This window comes from Nilaparvata lugens, chromosome 1 (genome assembly GCF_014356525.2).
Source record: "Nilaparvata lugens isolate BPH chromosome 1, ASM1435652v1, whole genome shotgun sequence".
NCBI classification, from domain to species: Eukaryota; Metazoa; Arthropoda; class Insecta; order Hemiptera; family Delphacidae; genus Nilaparvata; species Nilaparvata lugens.
The window spans coordinates 46,735,030-46,756,702 of NC_052504.1; the positions used below are offsets into that span (position 1 = coordinate 46,735,030).

Consider the following 21,673-nt stretch of genomic DNA (forward strand, 5'->3'; position numbering starts at 1 on the left):
TTGTTGAATGATAAACAAGGACCTGACTATAGCTGACTTATCTCTTTTCTGTATAGGGCTACTTGTAATAAAAATAGAAAGAAAAATAAAAAATCTCAGTACCCTTTTTGAATTATTTAATCACAACATGTTTCGGACATTGATGCTATTTTCAAGTGATATGAAGTAAATAAATAAATACTGCTGGAAGATTCTTATCTTGATCATAATGTTAGTGTATTCATACGATTTTATGAACTAAAACTAAAAATTTTGGATTTAAATTCGCATGATTCTATCAAAAATGGGGTTATTGGTGTCTAATTGGATTAAGTTTATTATTTTATCTCTGTTTAATTTTGCCGCTTTATAAATATGAAATTCTTCTTTAACATTCAGTTTTCCACTTTTATTACCATAAGTGGTCTTAACATGACCACTATGGTGGTTGAAAATAACCTTAAAAATATGCTGGATTACAATTAGACTCTAGGAATTTAATAATTTTAACGTTGACTCACACAGTTTCTATCCTCCCACATAATGAAGTATGAAAAAAGGTATAAAATGTATTTAGTTGACACAACGCCAATGTGTGACTCTGTATTAAGGAAGTATTCGTTTACATTGATTCCATTACTTCCTCGACGTAAAATCGCACACAACCACTTTGTATAAGCTATTATGAAGTTACTATGAAGATGGCCGTGGCCGTAAAAAATATTGAACACGTCCACGTGGGGTGGGTGGGTATTCGTGATATAAATCCGTGAATTCGTGATATAAATGAAGTTAACCTCAAAATCAAGATAGAATATTATAAAAACATTCTATTTTATTGTCTAAATCAATCATGTTTTTAATATTTTAAACTGTATTGTAAGCATCCGTATTCCGTTGAGACAAAGCTTCTAGTTTAGTGTTAGTCCATAGGTAAGTTTGATTATGAGCAGGCTTGGTGCTGATGATTTGTTGCCTAAATAAACATAATTATCAAGTAAACCGAATAAAGTGAACAAAGGTTTATTTATTGAGTATAATTTAATATTTTTTGACTGAATTTATATAAAATGAAGTATATTAGCCAAAATATAAGAAGATAAATGGTAGAGTCCAAGCCTAGTTTTTTCCTATATAAAATTCCTTAGTCATAATTAATAATGAATAATAGTTAATTAGTATAAATTATGAGTAGGCTATAATAGTGTTTTGTACAGTAAATGAATAAATTAGTTAAATATCCTTTATAATTCTCAAAAGAGTATTTTGATACTGTTGATGTCGCTGTCGAACACTGATAGGGTTACGAGATAGACAGTAGGCCTATCACGTTTTACAAATCAAAGTTAGATTGGTAGCCTATTTGGCTATAGTCAACCGCACGAAAATAGTGCGATAGCAATTAGAACAGATGAGGCCCTTCTCACAGTGGTAGATTTGCCCCCGCGTAAACCATGCTGACTCTCCACAAATAACTCATTCCTCTCAAAGTGCTTAACCAGTTGCTCTTTCATTACAGACTCCATGACTTTACCAAATGTAGGTACAATGGAAACTGGTCTGAAATTTGCCAAAAGATTAGGTCCTCTTTTTTGTATATTGGGTCCTTGACTGTTAACTCGTCAGGAAAAACTCCCGCGATGAGACAGGCATTGATGCGATCGGACAAAGGAGCTGCCACAATATCCACAATGGCTTTTAAAATTTAACTAGAAATGCCAAATATATCGTGACTGTGGGAAATCTGGTAGACCCTTACTATTTTCACCACATCTTCAGGACTTGTCCTCTTCCATGAAACCAGGCCAGGAGGTTGATTTTGCACTCTTGTCAGCTCCCTATATTCATCATCACCTGCCTCTGGATGTGGCATCCTATCCACTATCTCATTCACCTTGGCAATGGAGAATTTATTAAAATCATCTGGGCTAGCATTTGCGTGAGGCATAGTTGTTGCTTTCCTCATTTCATTTATCAAGGACCATGCTGCCTTCTGCGAATTTTTGGCTGTCTCAACAAATCTGACATTGAACATCCTACGAGCCAAGTCGACTTTCTTCCTGTACAGCCTGTTCAGCTCTCCATATTTTGAGTAAAGTACTTGATATTCTTCATCTGCTGACTCCATCCGATCCTTCAACAAAACCACATATGCTTTGATCTGGAACAATTCATCAGTGTACCAATCCTTGCATGATGCAACTGAACTGCACTTATTCTTCATGTCGATTTTACTTGTGTAGCTTTTCACAGGAAATATGTTATCAAAAGTATTCTGGAAAATCCTCAAAAACATTGAAAATGCCCCCTCTGGTCTCAACAATTCAACATGTGAACAAACTATCCCAATCTATTTCAGATAGAGCTTCTCTTAAATGATTTGTTATGGTCTCTCTTGTCAGAGTTTAATCTCAAATTACACACCACAGCATAATGCTCAGGGTTCAGCCACCAGTGCATCCACAACCTCAACCACATAGTCCCACACATTCATGTTGGTTATCAATGTGTCGAGACAGGCCACAGCTCTGGTAGGCAACCTGCTACCAATGTGAAGCACAATCTAACAGCCTATCACGGTCTCTTCTATTGTCACTTCAACTATGGTATTGTGATCTGGGGCCATGAAGGAGTATGTGAAAGGATTCTCCTGCTGCAGAAATCAGTTATTTGGATTATCAGTGGTGCACTTCGCCTTGAACCCTGTAGGTTTATCTTTAGAAGACTGCAAGTGCTGACTCTCTTCAGCCAATACATCTACAGCTACATTGCTGCAAGTGAGAAGGGAACTCCACAGGTTTCAGGTGAGAGGTCAATTGCATCAGTACAACACCAGGAGGCGCACTGATATCAACCAGCCCTACTCCAGACTTTTCCGTTTGCATAGCAACTATCCTATTCAAGCTTTAAAAATCTATAATAGACTACCACAGAATGTCCGCAAATTTCAGTTGAGTGGTTTTAAAAAATTGTTATACGAGGAATTTTTTAGGGTGCCATTGTATGGTTTTGGTGATGGTGGGATGGCCAGTTTCTTTTAATTGTCTTGATCGTCTAATCTTGATGAACTTTGTGTTTTGTGTGATCATTATTGTCCTTTTTACTGTCGAAATCTATCCAGCATGAGGCTGGCCAACAACTGATTGAATTGAATCTATTGACATATCTCGGAGGGTGTTGAAATCACCACCAACTATTACTCTTCTTCTATGGGTTTTCATGAAAATTATCAGAAACTCCTCAAACAGCTTCCAAAAATGATGAAAGTTTCCATCTGGAGAGCGATAAACGTCACAACAATTATAGCATAATTCACCAACTGAATTGCAGAAATCTCAAAAGTCAATCCAACACAAAACTATTCAGCATCAATCTTACTGACTTTGAGTTTCTTTCAAATAAATAGCTGCTTCTTCATTCCTCTGCAAATTCCTCGTAAGTTGAATATACTATCCAGATTCAGTGAGTTGATGCTACTATACATGTCAATCTCCCCCTCCCTTCAGCCAGTGTCCAGTTACACACCCAATGAAGGGCTCTAATTGCCCGCAAAAATTTCAAGATAATTTCTTTATCTAGAACACTGTACATTTGAAATTTGATCTTGAGAGTATCAGGGTGTCTCTTTACATTGTTACGTATGTTGAGTCCATCTTAGAAATCCCTTGAGCCTTTCTGAATAAAAACTTCTAAGAGTCTCATATTTTGGTGCTGTCCATTTCATGTCATGTGTCATAGCTACAGTATTTCTAGCTTCTACTCAGAAGTATTTTGATAGTAAAACTGCAATTTGGAAATTTCCTGGTCAAAAATGTTTTGAAATCATTAATTTGTGGCACAACTCTCAATTTTTCCCGTTGAAACCATGCACGCTTCTATACAACGGGAGTAGACAGTAATCCAACCCTTCTTTCGGTTGTTTTATTGTTTTATTTCCCACACTCATATTTTCAGATGAGCACTTATATCGACATTTTTTGCAGCAATAAGTTGAATTATTATTATACTCTTGGTATATTAAGTCGGTTATATTTTGGTAATATATTTGAAGATGTGGTTTGATTTTCTACCTACTGGGAGGTGGTATTCAGGGCATCATAGCCTTATACACAGCTTGATATTCTGGACAGTTGGAAGCTTGAATGTCTGGCTGCATAATCTGTAATTTGTCATATTTTGAGTTCAATATTAGTGTTTATATTAGACTATATTTCATGGTACATCAGCGTGCTGATTAGGTTCCTCTGAAGCTCCGTGGGGTCCAAGACGTTCCGAGTGTTCTAGGGTTCTTCCCTCTGAAAATGTTGAAATATTGGCTGCTAAAAACCTCAATGAAAATTGATTTGACTTGCTACAATTTTAATGCAATGTTGGAAAAATGTTTTTTTGTCTCAATTCAATTTGTGTTCGTCTCTTTGCCTAAGCTGACTTGAAAAAGTTGAAACATGAAATAGTCTAAGTGTTGTCATGCCAAAACATACACGCTATGTTTTAGCAAAAAGTAAGCTAAATCATTAATAATGACAAAATATTTAATGCTTTTGAATTCGTATATGATAAATGAATCTTGAATCTATAATCCTATTATATTAAGCGAGCAAGTTCTGTATATCTGTTTATATTTATTTATGTCCAACGGATCTCTAAAACGGCTCTAACGATTTTCACGAAATTTGGAACATAGTAGGGTTATGATATAAAAATTCGATTGCACTACGTCTCATCCCTGGGAAAACTCGCTGAAGGACATGAAAAGGATAACAATTATTCATCCTTGGAAAAACAGATGATAATTACGTCGTCTGTCGTAAAAGAAGATGCTTGTGTGGGAGAGAAACCGAATTATTTCCAGCTGTGTAATCAATCAGCGAGAAATATCTAGAAATTTTAATCGACTTGATCAAAATAATCTGATTTGTTGACATGACATGATAATCATTCTAAACTAGAGTATATCATAATTTTCAAAGTTAATCATTATTTGACAATTTTACGTGATTAGTGAGTGTTATTTTGTTATTCAATTTGGTTTGTAAATAATCTAAATTAGAACTTTTTTGTTTTTAAATGTTTGGACTGAAAATTGAACTTGAATTTAAGTGTATGGAACATAACCTACTTTCTGGACTATTTATAGTGTATAAATCAAAATTCGTGGAAGAAACAGTTTTGGGCTGTGCCTGTTAGTCCTTCCCCAATCATTTTAAAGAATTGTGTTCTGTTTATCAATAGTTAATAAACAAACGAGCGAAGCTCGTTAACATTTATATTTATTGATAACATCTACCACCCCTCCTGGGGAGCACAACACCTGCTCGTGGTGGAGGGGCTTGTGTACTCCCGTGACCCGGAGAGCTATACCGGCGGTAGTGTAACTACCAGTAGGGCCACCCAAGCCGGACAGGTCAAAGGGTAGGAGTCAGACGAAGAAGTGCTCCAAAGAAGACGTCATTGGGCTAATCCCACACGTCGGTTTACATCGGATTCAAAGTACTACAACTAGCCATTGACGGGACAGTAATTTACGGATTAATAGACGGACAAGCCACTTTATCAGATTCGGGACATGGAACGTAAGAACGCTTACAGGAAAGGAGGTGGAGATGGTGGAAGAAATGAAGAGATATAAGATGAAGGTCTTGGGGGTTTGTGAGACGAGAAGAAGGGGAGTGGGTGAGAGTGATTTGGATAATGGTTTTGTCATGAGATACTCAGGAATGGCAGAAGGAAGAAGGGCATGTGGTGGAGTGGCGATTGTAGTGGATGGAGATACCAACACAAGAGTCAGAAGCTGGAAAGCAATAAGTCCTAGAATAATTAGAGTGGATCTAGACCTGGAAGAAAAAAATAGCATCATTCAAGTTTATGGACCTACTGAGGATGCAAGTGTGGCAGATAAAGATGAATTTTGGTTGCAGCTGGAAAGAGAAACATGTGAAGCTGAAGAATCAAGTAAACTCATAGTGATGGGAGATTTCAATGGAAGAATTGGAAAGGATGAACTAGATAGACATGGGAGTTTGGGGAAATATGGCTGTGAGACAGTAAAAAATGATAATGGACAGCATCTGATTGAGTATTCATCACAACATAATCTTCTCATTGGAAATACTTGGCTCATACACAAAAAAATCATAAAATCACATTTGTAGGAGAAGGTCGAGAAGCAGAAAGTATGATTGATTATATATTGTATCAAGGAGATCTTAGGTATGCTGTGAGGGATGTGAAGGTGATCAGAGGAGCTGAGCTGGATACTGATCATAGGCTTCTAGTGGCAGACACTGGCTTTGTAGAGAGAAAGGACGGCAGGCAGAAGGCATACATGAGAATCAAGCACGAAGAATTAAGATCCAGGGAGAATAGAGAAAGGTACCAGACAGAGCTCTCAGCCCGTATAGAGAACTGGCAAACCCAGGAAGAAAGATACACCGATGTGGATAAATTCTGGAGTGACTTGAAAGAAGCCGTGACTGGAGCTGCCAAGGAGGTATGTGGTGAGAGGAAAGTTGGAAAGTTTAAAAAGAGGACAAGGTGGTGGTCAGAAGAAGTGAAGAGAAAGGTTAAAGAGAAGAAAAAAGCATATAAGAAATATATGATCTCTAAGAGGCAGGAAGATTTCAGAAAGTATGTGGAGAAACGGAATGATGCTAAAAGAAGTGTAAAATTGGCAAAGATACAGGCATGGGAAGATTTTGGTAGAGATCTACATGACCAACATGGACAGGATAATGGCCGAGCCTTCTGGGAAACAGTAAAACACCTGAGAGGGAAGTTTGGAAAGAATGTTAGAACAATAGTGAATGAAGATGGAAGATTGGTGTCACAGATGGATGAAGTATTGGAGAGATGGAGAAGATTCTATGAAGTTAAATTCCGGGATAATAATGAGCATATGGATGAAGAAAATGATCAGAATGAAGATATGCCTATGCTAGACGAAATTGAGGGGATTACATCGGATATTACCAGAGATGAGGTTGAAGAAAATGAAGGTTGGTAAGGCAGCAGGGGGCGATGGGATTGCTCCAGAATTGATGAAATGGGGAGGGGATATACTGACAGGGAAACTGCTGATTTTGTTGAATTTAATATGGCATCAAGAAAGAGTTCCTTCACAATGGAAGGAAAACATTATCATTCCTCTCCACAAAAAAGGCTGCACTTCAGACTGTGAAAACTATAGAGCTGTATGTTTGTCCCAGCTGGGTATGAAGCTTTACACAGTCATTCTGCAGAAACGCTTACGCAGGGTGGTGGAACAGGATATGGAAGAGGAACAAGCGGCGTTCAGACCAGGTAGGCAGACCCAGGAGCATATTTCATCTCTCCGAAATATATGCTCGAAATTCATTGAGAGAATGTTTACTCGGCTTTTCTGGATCTGAGGGCTGCATTCGACACAATTCCAAGGAAGTGGATATGGAAGGTGTTGAGTAATAGAAGAGTACCTTCCAAACTTGTGAAAGCCATCAGAAGTGTAAATGAAGGAATGTCAGCCAAAGTACGAATTGGAGGAGATGTATCAATAGCATTTCAAATGGAGAAGGGTGTGAAACAGGGAGACAGCCTCAGTCCTCTCCTATTCATCTTAGTGATGGATGATATACACAAGATATGCAGGAGGACACAGAACATGGTAGTAGGATATTGGAATATGAGGCCAATTGGTACAAGAGCCCTCCTATATGCTGACGATATTGTTTTGATCTCTGAGTCTTCAGAAAAACTCCAGCAAGCTGTGACGGAATGGTCAGAAGAACTGAAAGATAAAGGAATGGTTGTCAATGTAAGGAAGAGCAAAGTGATGGTGGTCTCAAAGGTAGGAGGAGAGAATGTGGAAATTAGGGTTGACGGAGAGGTGCTTGACCAGGTGTCAAAATATGAGTATTTGGGTGCGTGGTTCTCTAAGGATGGAAAAATAGATATTGAGGTGCTGAACAGGGTAAGGAAAGGTTCACTGACTTACTATTCCGTCAAAGACTGTATATTTGGTAAGAAAGAGATCAGTAAGAGGATAAAGAACCAGGTATACAGATCAATAATTGAGCCAATCTTACTGTACGGGAGTGAAAGCTGGCCCATGAGATCATGCCATGAAAATAAAATAAGAACGGTGGAAATGAAATGTCATAGAAAAACATTGGGGAAGACAAAAAGGGATAGAATCCGAAACACCAGAATAAGAGAGGAAGTTGGCATGAGAGATGTAAGTTTGAGGATAGAAATGAGGCAGCTTAATGGTAGTATGGACATATACAGCGGATGGATGACAGTAGAAAAGCGAAACAGTTTGTGAATGTGAGAGTGCAGGGAAGGAGAACTGTAGGACGACCGAGGTACTCATATGAGGAAAGAATTGAGGAGATTGGAAGGAGAAGAGGGAAGACTGTTCCGGAGATGAGAAGAATGGCGATGGACAGACGGGTATGGAAGAACTGGGTCGAGGCTACCCCAACGCTGTAAAGGCATAGTGGGGAGAGACAGAGAAGAAGAAGAAGAAGAAGAAGAACATCTACCATGATATCATCTATATCAGAACAAAAGATTATATGTTAAAACTGTCAAGGATCGTGAAACGATGAAATATTCTTAGCCATCTTGTATTAAAATTTTTTCCAGAATATCTTGTTATTAACATTATAATTACCTCGAATCATATGTTTTATAATCCTCTGGTATATGACAGTTATCACACGTATATTATTAACACATTATTTATATAGATAATTATGTTTACTTGAGAAGTCGTTACAGTAAAAGGAAATATTAGACAGCAAGCGCTGTTCACCTTCCTTGGGAGTAGTTTTTGACCCCTCTCAGACCTCAATCCTTAATACTTGGCTAATCACTTAGTCTGCTTCCTTTTAGGGCCGGTTTCCGAGCTCGGGATTTAGCTAAGTTCTAGACTTTAAACAGCTGGATTCAGAAAATTTGTTTTCCGAAACGGTGCATAGTCAAAGTTTTTATGATAATCTTTATTTTCTCATTTCTAACGTTTATCCTTGATGAAATTGAACATTCGTAAATAATTTAAAATAGTTGTAACTTTACACCATTTTCTCTTTATTTTATTTTGTGTTCAATTTTCTAGTTTTTCGAAATTCAATTTAAACTTTTACTACGACTACGCCCCGTTTCGAAAAGCCAATTTTCTGACTCCAGCTGTTTAAAGTCTAGAACTTAGCTAATCCCGAGCTCGGAAACCGGCCCTTATTCTCCTTTACTTTCAACTATTTTCAGGTTTTCAGTCATAACCCCCCCCCTTTCAGGTTCCGCCGCCTGTTATGGTTAATAATGCTGAAGATGCAAAATTTTTCTGAGTTAAATTCAATACGATAATATCTACATTTTACGTTTCAAAATTAATGATGCTCGTTTTCAGGAACCTGAGCAAATATGACCCGTTTTGCTAGAGCCAGAGGATCGAAAGCATCCAATGAACGAGTTCCAGAAGCAGCGACACCGTGGTCGGTCATGAAGCAGCAGTTCCTCAGTCAGAGACGTGACAATTTCTCACTTGAAGGTACAATGAAACATTCGTGATAACCTCCATTAAACTATCAATTCTTTCTTGACATAGTATTGAAATGCTATAATAATATTGAAATACTATAAAAGTATTGAAATACTATAATCAAATTAAAATCATTTATTTTACCAAGAAAAGTACAAAGGAAATACATTACAAAAAGTTATATCAACATACTAGATTTAAAAATTGAATCATAATGTTGCATGTGTAATTGAGCAAGCAGTTATGTGTAATTACTATTTTGTATTACAACAGTGAAGGGAAATTATCCCTGCAAATAAAATATTGAACATTATTTATGGAATATCATCTATAAAAGTTAATTGATCAAGGTGTTTTTTCACAGTTTCTTCAAATAAATTGAAGCGAATATATCTAATACAGTTAAATTATCCGGATTAATTGGGATCGGACATCATTCGGTTAATCAAATATTTAGATTTCTAGAGTTTGAAAAAACTTTCAACTTGGAAAAAATTCATAAATTATATCGTATCATTTACTTCACTTGAATTAACCTGTTAAATACTCAACAGTCTAAGTTAAACTTTGCTTACAAAAGAGTGTTACTACTGCTTTTGGAACATAACTGTTTGCGTAAGCTCAAACGTTTTCTTTTTTTGGTATTTCGAGTTAAATTTGGATAATTGGTGATTCGAATAATCGGAGCTCGGATGGTTTGAGTTCTTCTTGCATTGTAAATTGGGAAGAGCCACAGCCTACTTCATATAATACTTTATCTCTAAACTAAGGAAGAACTGAAATAATACGTTAGTTGGAAATATATAATTTGTGTTAATTATTGCAAGTTTGGATTGAGTCTTGTAAACAGTTTCAGATCATTCATAACGTCCAGTGTTACTTATAAGGTTGAAGTTGAGTTGCTCTCATTTTACGAGTATGGATTTTTTTCCATAAGGGCTATCAATGAAAATTTAAAATTAATTTAAATGATAATTCTCTTAAATTAATTGTTGGCTCCTAATTAATGTCTGGCCTATAAGATGCTACACCTAAATGTAAGAACGTGTTTTTTTTTTGCTGAAGATGATGCTCACATGAGCTTCAGGCTTGTGCGTGGGTATTGAGACGATGATTGAGCGATGAGTGAACCTTCAACTTGAGGTGGGATCCGAGCCACCGAGAAGCGATTCTAAACTCATAAATGGTTTTGTTAGAAAAATATTAAAGTCTGCACAATTTAATATTCAAAACTTTTTTTGTATATGAGTAATTGATTTCATAAACTACTACCGACCATACTCAACAGAGGACATCCAGGATCCAGCAGTCATATAGATACTACATTGCAAAATAAAATCATTACTTGCCTTACTTTTGTGATGCTCAAATGAACGGATTGTAATCCGTAATAATCGAGTTATTGTCTCATACTGATTTCGAAACGATTCTCTCTGAAATCAAAACTTCTTATTCAATTAAATTCAAGAATCTGTAGCCTACAAAGATTCCTGGCAATTTGGCAAAGGTGCGGGAGTTGGAAAAGGATAGAGCTATCTGCTTTGACTAATGACAGACAACGAACGATAGCAAAGCACTGTTTATCAGATGCCGACTTTGGAACTTATAGTAAATCTCACTATACTACCCTTACTTCATCTTGTCTTTTTAAGACATATCGGCTGCAAGGAAATTATCAAGTGTTAACATGAACCCTAGAAGATATCTTATATTGTTATTATTTTATTTATTTACTAGCTGGCTCGGCGAACTTCATACCACCAAAAATCAACGTATCTCATGTCATACTTGACTTTATTTGGTGAATCATGAAATTTATCTGACAATCAATTTTTTCATTTACATCTCAATACGGACTTCGTATGTGCTTAGTCTTGCAGCATTTATTATTCCGAAGACATATTCATCATCTTCTCAATCAATTGGTAGTAATATATCAGTACCGTGTTGAATTGAAAAAAATAGATAGGTTAAATCAGTGTTTCAGAGTTGAATTTAATGCGTTCATAGTTGTTGATTATGAAATTCTGTGCAAACATGAAAAAGTTATTGAATGTCAAAATTTGAGGCTCGATTTTTTGACCGAGCGAAGTGAGGTCTAAGATACAAGTCGACGGTTTGGCATTTCTCTTAATGTTTAAATGCTTAAATGTTTGAATGTTTATATGTCTATATGTTGCGCATTTACGGCGAAACGCGGTAATAGATTTTCATGAAATTTGACAGAAATGTTCCTTTTTTAATTGCGCGTCGACGTATATACAAGGTTTTTGGAAATTTTGCATTTCAAGGATAATATAAAAGGAAAAAGGAGCCTCCTTCATACGCCAATATTAGAGTAAAAATCAGACTATAGAATTATTCATAAAAAATCAGCTGACAAGTGATTACACAGATGTATGGAGAAGCCAGTCTATTGCTGTATTTCCATAAGGTCTATAGTTTCAATCAGGTACTTGTGGAAGAGAATACTGCGTGAGGTCTACTGTTCACAGAACTACTAGTATAAAAGAAAAAAGGAGCCTCCTTCATACCCCAATATTAGAGTAAAAATCAGACTATAGAATTATTCATCATAAATCAGCTGACAAGTGATTACACAGATGTGTGGAGAAGCCAGTATTGCTTTATAAAATACAGCAATATGCATGTATAGACCATAAGGTCTATAGTTTTAATCGGGTACGTGTGGATGAGAATACTGCGTGAGGTCTACTGTTCACAGAACTACTAGTATTTATATAGATAACTTTGTGTGGAAGCAATTAATTGTAAAAATTATTGACCGAGCGAATTGAGATCTAAGATTCAAGTCGACGGTTTTGCGTTTCTCTTTATTGAACGAGCTTGCGAGTTCTCACTTTTGACCTACTGAAGGCCAAAGTCGTTGTCCGTCTGTTTGTATGTTCCACAATAAGTTTAGAAAGTATTGATCAATCAGCTTCAAATTTTACAACACGTAGGGTAAACCAGCCCTCGTTGGGACACCAAAATTCAAACAGCTATAACTTGGACAAAAATAAAAAATCCACATTTTTTAATTGTATATTTATTGTATTTGCTTACACTTTCATCCTTGAGGATGGCAACTGCATTGATCGTCAATTGATTTTTTATTGCAAAAACAAATTTTTGGGGAGTGTCCCAACCTGGGCTTAAGATCGGCCCACGATGGGACATCCCTTGCCCAGGTTGGGATATTGAATTAAAAGTGAGCAATTCATTATTTTTGTTAATTTATAACATTTTATTATAATTATTGATAGTATAAATACATTTTTTGATTTTTTTTAGTTAAAACTATTACCAAAAGTCATGTGCACAGTGTGTTTGAAATGGCTACCTCTGAAGCTACATTAGAGGCTATAATCATATGTCATATTTTTATTTATAATTTATTTCATAGATATGTAGCCTACATTGAGTAAAATAAGATTCAGAAGCAATGCTCATTGTTATAATATGAGCATATATCATGATTGCAGTGTCCCAATGTGGGCTGTCTCAAGGTGGGCAGATGGTCATGGCTTTGTTATAGGTAGAATAACTGGATATAAGAGAACAATAATGTTCTATATGTCAAAATATTCATAAAATGATACAGAATGCATATTAGCTGTGAGACCTACCTTAAATGGTAAATGTTTAAAGTAAAAATTAAAATTCCTCTTCTCAAAAAAAAACTCTGAGGTTAAAAAACATGTTTTTAATTTTTTCTTAATAATGACTGGTGCTACATCTGAAATTATTATGTCTGTAATAATTAAGGCTATAAACAGCTGATAAAACAGTCATTGCCAACCTAACACTCACCTATTTCCCACAACTTAAGTGTCCCAACGTGGGCTGGTTTACCCTATTCTTCGAACCTTTTTACAGGTCAAGTTCGTTAGACAACAAAATTGATCACTCCTTCGTCCTTTTTCAGGATATAACAAATGACATCGAAAGTGCATAAGAAAAAAATTAGTTTTGATTCATCATTTAGTGAGCTGAAGAATTCATTGCTGCAGTTAAAACAGTTTTTCCATTTATTCATTCATTCATAATATCAGCTGAGGCTATTTGGAAGCTATCACACAGACAGACCTTCATGCGCTGACACATGATTTCAGATGGTTAATTTAATATTTACAACTTTTACACCAACAAACTGATACGGGTTGAGATATCAATGTGCGGTTTTCGCCATTCATTTTTTTCTTGGAACTCTATATCGAAATGTATCACATGATCACCTTCTCATTCGAAAAAATGAATTTGGATTCATATGAAGGACAACAAGATGTTGAATCGATGTTGAAGCGACAGAGTAATTTTTCATTTCAAGTAGGATCCCCAATGAAACCTACTGTCAAATTATTCTTGTAAAATAAATATTTAGCTGTATCCATAATTTTCATCAATATTGTATGATTTGAAGTTGCAGGATTCAAAGATTACAATACAACAGTTCTTGAACGAGTTCTCCAACCCAGGTGGTCAAATGTATTTATTTTTGTATGTTCCGCATTTACGGAAAAACGCGTTAATAGATTTTCATGGAATGTGACAGGTATGTTCCTTTTTGAATTCCGCGTCGACATTTATATATACAGAGTGGGTGAAAATTCCGAGAAGGGCTTAATATCTCGGAGGTAATTTGATGGTGGGTGTGATTGGGGATCCTACTCAAATTTAAAAAACTAATTTACTATGACTTTGAAAATCTGGTCCGCCATCTTGGATCCGCCATTTTGAATGCAAATTTATTTTTTTTAAATAGGAAGGTGGTCATGCGATAACGATTTTGATACGGAATTTCAAGAAAAAATGAATGGCGAAAACCGCATATCGATATCTCAAACCGTTTCTAAGATATTACCACAGTATCTCATAAAAAAGTGATTCCAAGGTGAGTGTGATCAGGGAACCTACTCAAATTGAAAATACTACTTTACAATGACTTTTAAAAATCTGGTCCGCCATCTTGGATCCGCCATTTTGAGTGCAACTTTTTTTTTTAAATAGGAACGTGGTCATGCGATACATAGCTGGATTTGGAATTTCAAGACAAAATTAATGACGAAAACCGCATATCGATATCTCATACCTTTTTTGAAGATATTCACATTATTAATGAATACCAAGTGAATCAGAAATGAAATACATGAGTGGTATTGATTAATAATGTGAATATCTTCTAAACGGTTTGAGATATCGATGTGCGGTTTTCGCCATTCATTTTTTCTTGAAATCCCGTATCGAATTCATGTATCGCATGACCACCTTCCTATTTAAAAAAATAAAGTTGCATTCAAAATGGCGTATCCACTATGGCGGACCAGATTATAAAGTCATAGTAAAGTAGTATTTTCAATTTGAGTAGGATCCTCAATCACAACCATCTTGAAATCACATTGTTTTATGAGATACTAAGCCGTTCTCATACGTTTTTCTCTACTTTCTGCTTTGAATATTATTGATTAATAATGTGAATATCTTCAAAACGGTTTGAGATATCGATATGCGGTTCTCGCCATTCATTTTTCTCGAAATTCCGTATCGGAATCATGTATCGCATGACCATCTTCCTATTTAAAAAAATAAAGTTGCATTCAAAATGGCGGATCCAAGATTTTTAAAGTCATAATAAAGTGTTTTTTTTTTTCATTTTGAGTAGGATCCCCAATCACACCCACCGTCAAATAATTACCTTTGTGTATGATATATTAAGCCGTTCTCGGACTTTTCACCCACCGAGTATATAAAGCTTTTTTGAATTTTAAGGATAATATAAGAGGAGAAAGAGCCTCCTTTATTAGCCAATATTACCGTAAAAATTAGACTGAAGAATTATTCATGATTAATCAGCTGTCGAGTGGATTATCAATTGCATGACGCATGCAATTGATAACTCAAAGTAACATAGTTTTTCTCCCATCCTTTCTCTGCTTTCAACTCGGTCAGCTTTGATGATATTATTTGTTTTCAACAGATGATAAAGATTGTCGATACACCAACCCTAACAGTCGTTTTACACTGCACTAACATCTCGCCGACACTACAGGACAAGACAGAATTTTCTCTGATGGATAGTATTAGAAGAAACTGTGGTTTATAACTGCGTGAGGTCTACTGTTCACAGAACTTCCAGTCGAATTCACTTACTACTTATTCCTTGGCGCTAAAGCTCATTCAGAGCCTTGAACTCCTTCAAAAAGCCTTTCCATTCATCTCTATCGGCAGCATTACGTTTCCATCCCCTGATACCCAGCTTCCTTATATCGTCCTCCACATCCTCAAGCCAACGCTTTCGCGGACGTCCTCTCATCCTTCTCTCTTCTGGGTTTTTTCTGAAGACCGTTTTTAGGCACTCATCCTCTCAACGTATCCCAATCAAACTCAAACGTCTCACTTTTATCTCGTCTAAAAATTATCAAATAGACATGAATAATTCTGAACATAGGCTATACAGTCATTTTATCTTAGCAGTTCGTCATATCATCAGATCACGAACTCATGCAGTTATTGGGCCATATGAATAAAGTTGAGCATTTGCTTATACTTCTAAAATATGGAGCATTTGCTTCATTTTCTATGAATAAACGTGAGCAGAACCTTTTGCTCAAGCTCATCAAAAAAATAGTTTGAGAATTTGCTCAAAAGTAAAAGCTTATACTCAAAATTGTATGAATAAACAAACTAGAGCATTTGCTCAATTTTTGAAGCAAATTCTTTAAAAAAGGTGAGTCTAGTCTAGAGTACAGTAACTATATTACCCACAGTATGGCCATTGGAATATTTTTTTCCCGCCGCCGCCATGAAGATTCCAAATATTTAAATTTTACAATGGAGCTTATAGGCGATTAGAATTAAAATCGCTTGCCTTTACTTATTGAAGCATATTTTTGTGAACTTTGATATAATTTCTTTAATGTTTTTTCTATATTCCCAATATAGTTTTTGAACTTGAAATAGTAATTCGTAGATAATAGCGAGTAAAAATGAAAGGTAGGTAACGTAACCTGAAAGCTGAATCTCCAAACAGCTTTTGGAATATGTCATGATATTGTAATAAATGTTGTTCCATTGACAAAGAATAATGAAGTTCTCATATCTATTTGTGGGAAATATGATGGAATTCTCATCACAATAGATTCCATAACATTCAAATATTTTGTTTTATTAGTTGACAGCCAATAAGTCTGACGAAAATATTTTAAACACAACATTTGATATAAACTGTGGAAAAGCCAATTGTTCTAGCCATAGTTCTACTTAATGATTTTAATAAACATGTAAGCAATTGAAGAAGAAAACACATTAGGTACCATCGCATTATTATTCATATTTAGTAATATTTCAAATCTTAAGCTCGTGGTAATGCAACTCTAAATCCATATTATATCAATAACTATTGACCAATTATTGAACATGTTATGGATAGGGTACTCAGTACTGAAGAGAATCAATAATAGAAGTCAAGACGTACTACTTAATCAGCACTTAATCACGGTTAAAAATTTCATAAAATGTTATATTTAATTGAGCCGCAAAAAGTATTTTGAAATTGGATTATTCGAAAATCGATCCAATAAATTGGATGAGGAAATACAATAAAATTGAAATTTATCTTTCTGCATATTTATCTAGATCACTGGTTCCCAATAAGTTGTCCGCGAAAGCTCTAGAAGTGGTCTGCGATGAGTCCAAAGGAAGGAAAATTAATGTTTCAAGCTTTATTAGTGTTTTTAAAATTTTCCTATTTGCCTATATTAAAGTATAATCAATTTCCTTTCGAAAATGTTATATAAAACTCATCGTGAGTTCAAAATATGTTTACAATCGGTAAAAGAAGTGATAAGTTCCAAATTTCTAATGCTATAAGATAGGACTTGAAAGTTTGTTTGGAATCTTAATGGCGGATTTGTACCATGTGACTGATCTAACCAATCAGAAGCGTGACAGTCAATGGCCATACTGTGGGTAATATAGTTACTGTAGTCTAGAGCAGCTTATCACCTTTTGCTCATAGTAAAATGGCTCAACTAATTCGTATGAGGAAGAGGAAACTATACCAGATACGATCACAACCAATAGTTGAGAACTATAAAACTCTTTTTAGATTCAACCATGATATATATCACCATTATTCCTACATAAGGATAAATACAAAAGATAGCTAGCTACCTGATATAAAGATAGCCATCACAAAATAGGAAATAGGCATTTAAGAAGATGAGAGTGTAGACGATTATAAGAAGCTATTGATATTATAAGAATATGCTGAAGATTATTATAGAGATGACATTTTTTCACGCTATTATTTCAAAATTCTAAACTCAACTAGCCTAAAACTCTATTCATAAATAGAAAACAGAGCAGACGACGCAAACACAAGCGGTGTCCCCTACTTGCATATTTAGCGCTTCCGTGAGCTATAAAAACAAAGTAAGGCTATAAAAGCGAATCAGCTGATGAACAATCTTTAAAATAGGTGAGCATTTGATCCAGAGTTCAGGAGCATAAGGTAAAGCTTATTCATATAAAAATGAGCAAATGCTTTTGCTTCTACCTTTTGCTCATAAGCAAAACCTTATGCTCCATGCTCTTGCTCATGAGTATTTGCTTTGGTTTTATTCATATGGGTCATTATGTTTTGTTCAATTTTTTGGGTCACTATACTTTTAGGGCCGGTTTCCGAGCTCGGGATTTAGCTAAGTTCTAGACCTAATAAACTGCTGGAGTCAGAAAATTTGACTGTCCGAAACACTAGCATTGGTTTGTAGTCGCAGTTTTTATGATAATCTTTATTTTCTCATTTCTATACCTAATTGGAAACGTTTTTCCTTGACGGAATAAAACATTCCTAAATAATTAGAATAGCTGAAAATATACACTATTTTCTCTTTATTTTATGTTCAATTTTTTAGTTTTTCTAAATTTAATTTAAAAATCGTTAGTTGTTATACTGCGACTACCCGTTTCAAAAGCCAATTTTCTAACTTCAGCTGTTTAAAGTCTAGAACTTGGCTAAATCCCGAGCTCGGAAACCGGCCCTTAGTGTACTTTATGTTCCGTTTTCTTGAATCATGTTTATTTATATATGTTTATTCATCATGTTCAGACTTCATAAAAGATAACAAGTAAAAATTTTTACTTGTAGTTGAATATACTACTACTTATACTACTATAAATTATTTTATTGACCAACAACTAATTACTAAATGTATTCGTGCAGTTGATTTAGAAATTCATCATGTTTTTCATAACTATGAATATACTCAATAATTACAGTATTACAATTTATTTTTCTAGGGAAATCATCGAGTTGTGAAAGGGTAACAGCGACAGCTGGAAATGACTGGACTGGCAATGATAAGCAAGGTGATACAGTATGGGAGGATTTCGGTGCAGTTACAAGTAAGAATACCAATAATAACAATGCTTTAAGAAAGGTTTCAAAAAGTTCCAAAGGATTGAAAAAAATGAAGAAGGCGAAGGATGTGTCAGCTATTATTGATGTTAGTGATGATGTAGCTGCAACGGCCATCTCATCCCCACAGATTAGAGACCATTCAGGAAAGAAGAAACAGAAAAATGAGAAGAAGGTTACAGTAACACAATTAGAGAAAACTAAGACCAAGTTCTCTGGTAATGGCCAAAAGAGTAATTTCGAACCTTCACCATCTATTAATAGTAAAAAGAGTAATTTCGAACCTTCACCATCTATTAATAGTAAAAAGAGTAATTTTAAACCAGTACAAAGCAGCAACTCTTCTGGTGATGGTCGAAAGGATTATTTCATACCGTTTCAAAGCAGCGATTCCTCTGGTAATGATCGGAAGGATTATTTTGTACCTTTTAAAGGCAATAATTGTTCAGGTAACGGTCGAAGGAATAATTTCGATGACTATCCAGACACAATTATGATTGGTGGGAATATAGTGGAAATCGGCGCGTTCCAGGGATTTCCCGTAAAAAAGGAAGATGAAATCAGGTTGAAGAAGCTGAGAAAAGACCTACAAGCAAAGGGAATCCCGCGCAAAGAGATTGAGTTTGTGTTGAAGGGTGAACGGCGGAGAGCTGAAAAAGCGTTGGCGAGAGAGAAAAAGCTGGCGTGTTTCAACTGTCGTAAGTTCGGGCACAATGTGGCTGATTGTCCTGAACTCGGTGACCAAACTGAAGTGGGCAAAGTGTGCTTCAAGTGCGGCTCAACAGAACACAAGTACAGTGAGTGTCGGGTGGTGCCTGAGAAGGACGCGTTCCGGTTCGCCGAGTGTTTCATTTGCAAAGAGCAGGGTCACATCTCGCGCCAGTGCCCCGACAACCCCAGGGGACTCTACCCCAAAGGCGGCGCCTGCAAGGTGTGTGGCAGTGTCACCCATCTCAAGAAAGACTGTCCCGATCTGGTGATCGGCAAGGAGCAGAATGCAGTCACTGTGGCTACTTTCGATCAATCTTCTGTGCTCGAAGCTCTGGACGAACAAGTTGCTAATAATTCGTCAGTAGGAAAGATGCCTCTACAAAAAAAGAGAAAAATCGTTAAATTCTAAAATATATTTTATGATTTATGATACTGTATTTAATTAGGTTGAATATGCGCTATTTGTTGGAGGATAAAAATGAAATACGATTAAAATGTAAAAATTACCACAAATGTATCAAAATTATTTTCGGTAAAACATTTGTCTATGTAACTTGTCTTATCGGTAGGACTTCCATTACAACATATTCGTGCAAAAACGATAATATGTCAATTGTTTATGTCTGTTGGAAAAATTATGATAGGTAATTCTATTCTTGATAACCTAGTTCTATTGCGAAATTTTGTTGTCGAACTGATTGCGTAGTTTCTCAAGAGCCATCAAGATACAATTATCGTATTTTTTAATAATGCGATCAACATACTTGACCTAAATTTTTTTCTCATCTTCCACATAAAAAATTGGGGAATGGCCAAATTTACTTATTTTTATCTTTTACTCATTGTCGTTTGTGCTAGTTCCAAATTTTAGCAAGCTTTCTACCTTGACCCAGTTTTTATCATGTAAAATTGAGCATCAAAGGCGATTTCCCGTGTGAAAACGAATTTTACAGACTTCTTTACTTCAAACTCATTTTTTTCTCACCTTACTTTCTAGGTTCGAAAACTTCAAACTTTATTTTAGAGGCCAGTGAACTTCTTATCTATAATCTAATAAAGGAAAGAATCTGCTTATACAATAATAATAATTATTATTACATGTAAGGAATTATTATAAATAATCTTTATAAGTACAATCAAATCGTTTTTCTATTGTAAATTATTACAGTTGTTAATATTTTCAATATCAGCATGGAACTATAAAACTAAATCTAAAAATAAAAATAATAATTATTTACTAAATCTAACCTATTTGTGCTTGCAGAGCACAGGTTACCTTCTAGTTTTTAATAAGTTTGGATATTTTGCATGAATATAGACTTCCGTAATGCTTATGGTGCTACTGTTCTCTTCGTGCATTAATCTATAATAATATCCAGTTGTAAAGACGAAAAACACTCTGGGTTATTTTCTCGTTACACCTCGTTCAAAGTGGAAAATTGTAGAGTTGGTTTAAGAATGACTATATTAGGTTTATTCAACTCAATAAAGCTTAACATCTTTTAGTTGACGAGGAAATCTATTATATAATATTTTTTCATAAATCATTTCTGTCGATTAATTATGTTGTGCAGTCTGGATAATAATATTGTTTGTTATTTTGATGAAGATCAATTCTTGTGAATGAAAGATGGACATTCATAGGTTTATTATTCCACTTTTTTCAGTTTTAGTGATGTAATTTTTAAATAAATTATAATTCTTGCATTTAAAGTTAGACCTTCTTTCGCTTTTCAATAATTTGAAAATATCCTAAACTTACAGCGTTATCACTCTGTTTTTAGAAAAAATCTACTACTAATAGAGACTTGAGCTGAATATTTCCATTGAATACGAGGAATAAAGAATCTTATATGAACAACAAAAATATAATAAAACTTTCTATCTCTTAACTATGAGTATACGTTATGTTGAAAAATCCCTGTATTGTAACCAATAACGTGGAGATTCTTGCGACCAACACTAAAATCATTGTTTTTTTCATTAACGAGCAGATAACCCGTGCTCCGCAAGGTTCTACTACTTGAAAAATTGACAAACGACAAACT

At 35.3% G+C, this 21,673-nt stretch overlaps 2 protein-coding genes across 2 annotated transcripts; both read left to right on the top strand.

The window, feature by feature from the left end:
• Positions 1 to 670: 670 nt before the first annotated feature.
• Positions 671 to 21,517, top strand: LOC111052004. The gene is made up of 3 exons (XM_022338603.2): positions 671 to 912; positions 9,365 to 9,505; positions 18,797 to 21,517. The coding sequence occupies exons 2-3, from the start codon at positions 9,379 to 9,381 to the stop codon at positions 20,032 to 20,034; spliced, it is 1,365 nt and encodes a 454-aa protein (XP_022194295.2). The 5' UTR covers positions 671 to 912; positions 9,365 to 9,378; the 3' UTR covers positions 20,035 to 21,517.
• On the top strand, positions 6,155 to 6,982 carry LOC120351472. Its single transcript, XM_039429026.1, has one exon. The coding sequence runs from the start codon at positions 6,155 to 6,157 to the stop codon at positions 6,980 to 6,982; it is 828 nt and encodes a 275-aa protein (XP_039284960.1).
• Positions 21,518 to 21,673: the final 156 nt, after the last annotated feature.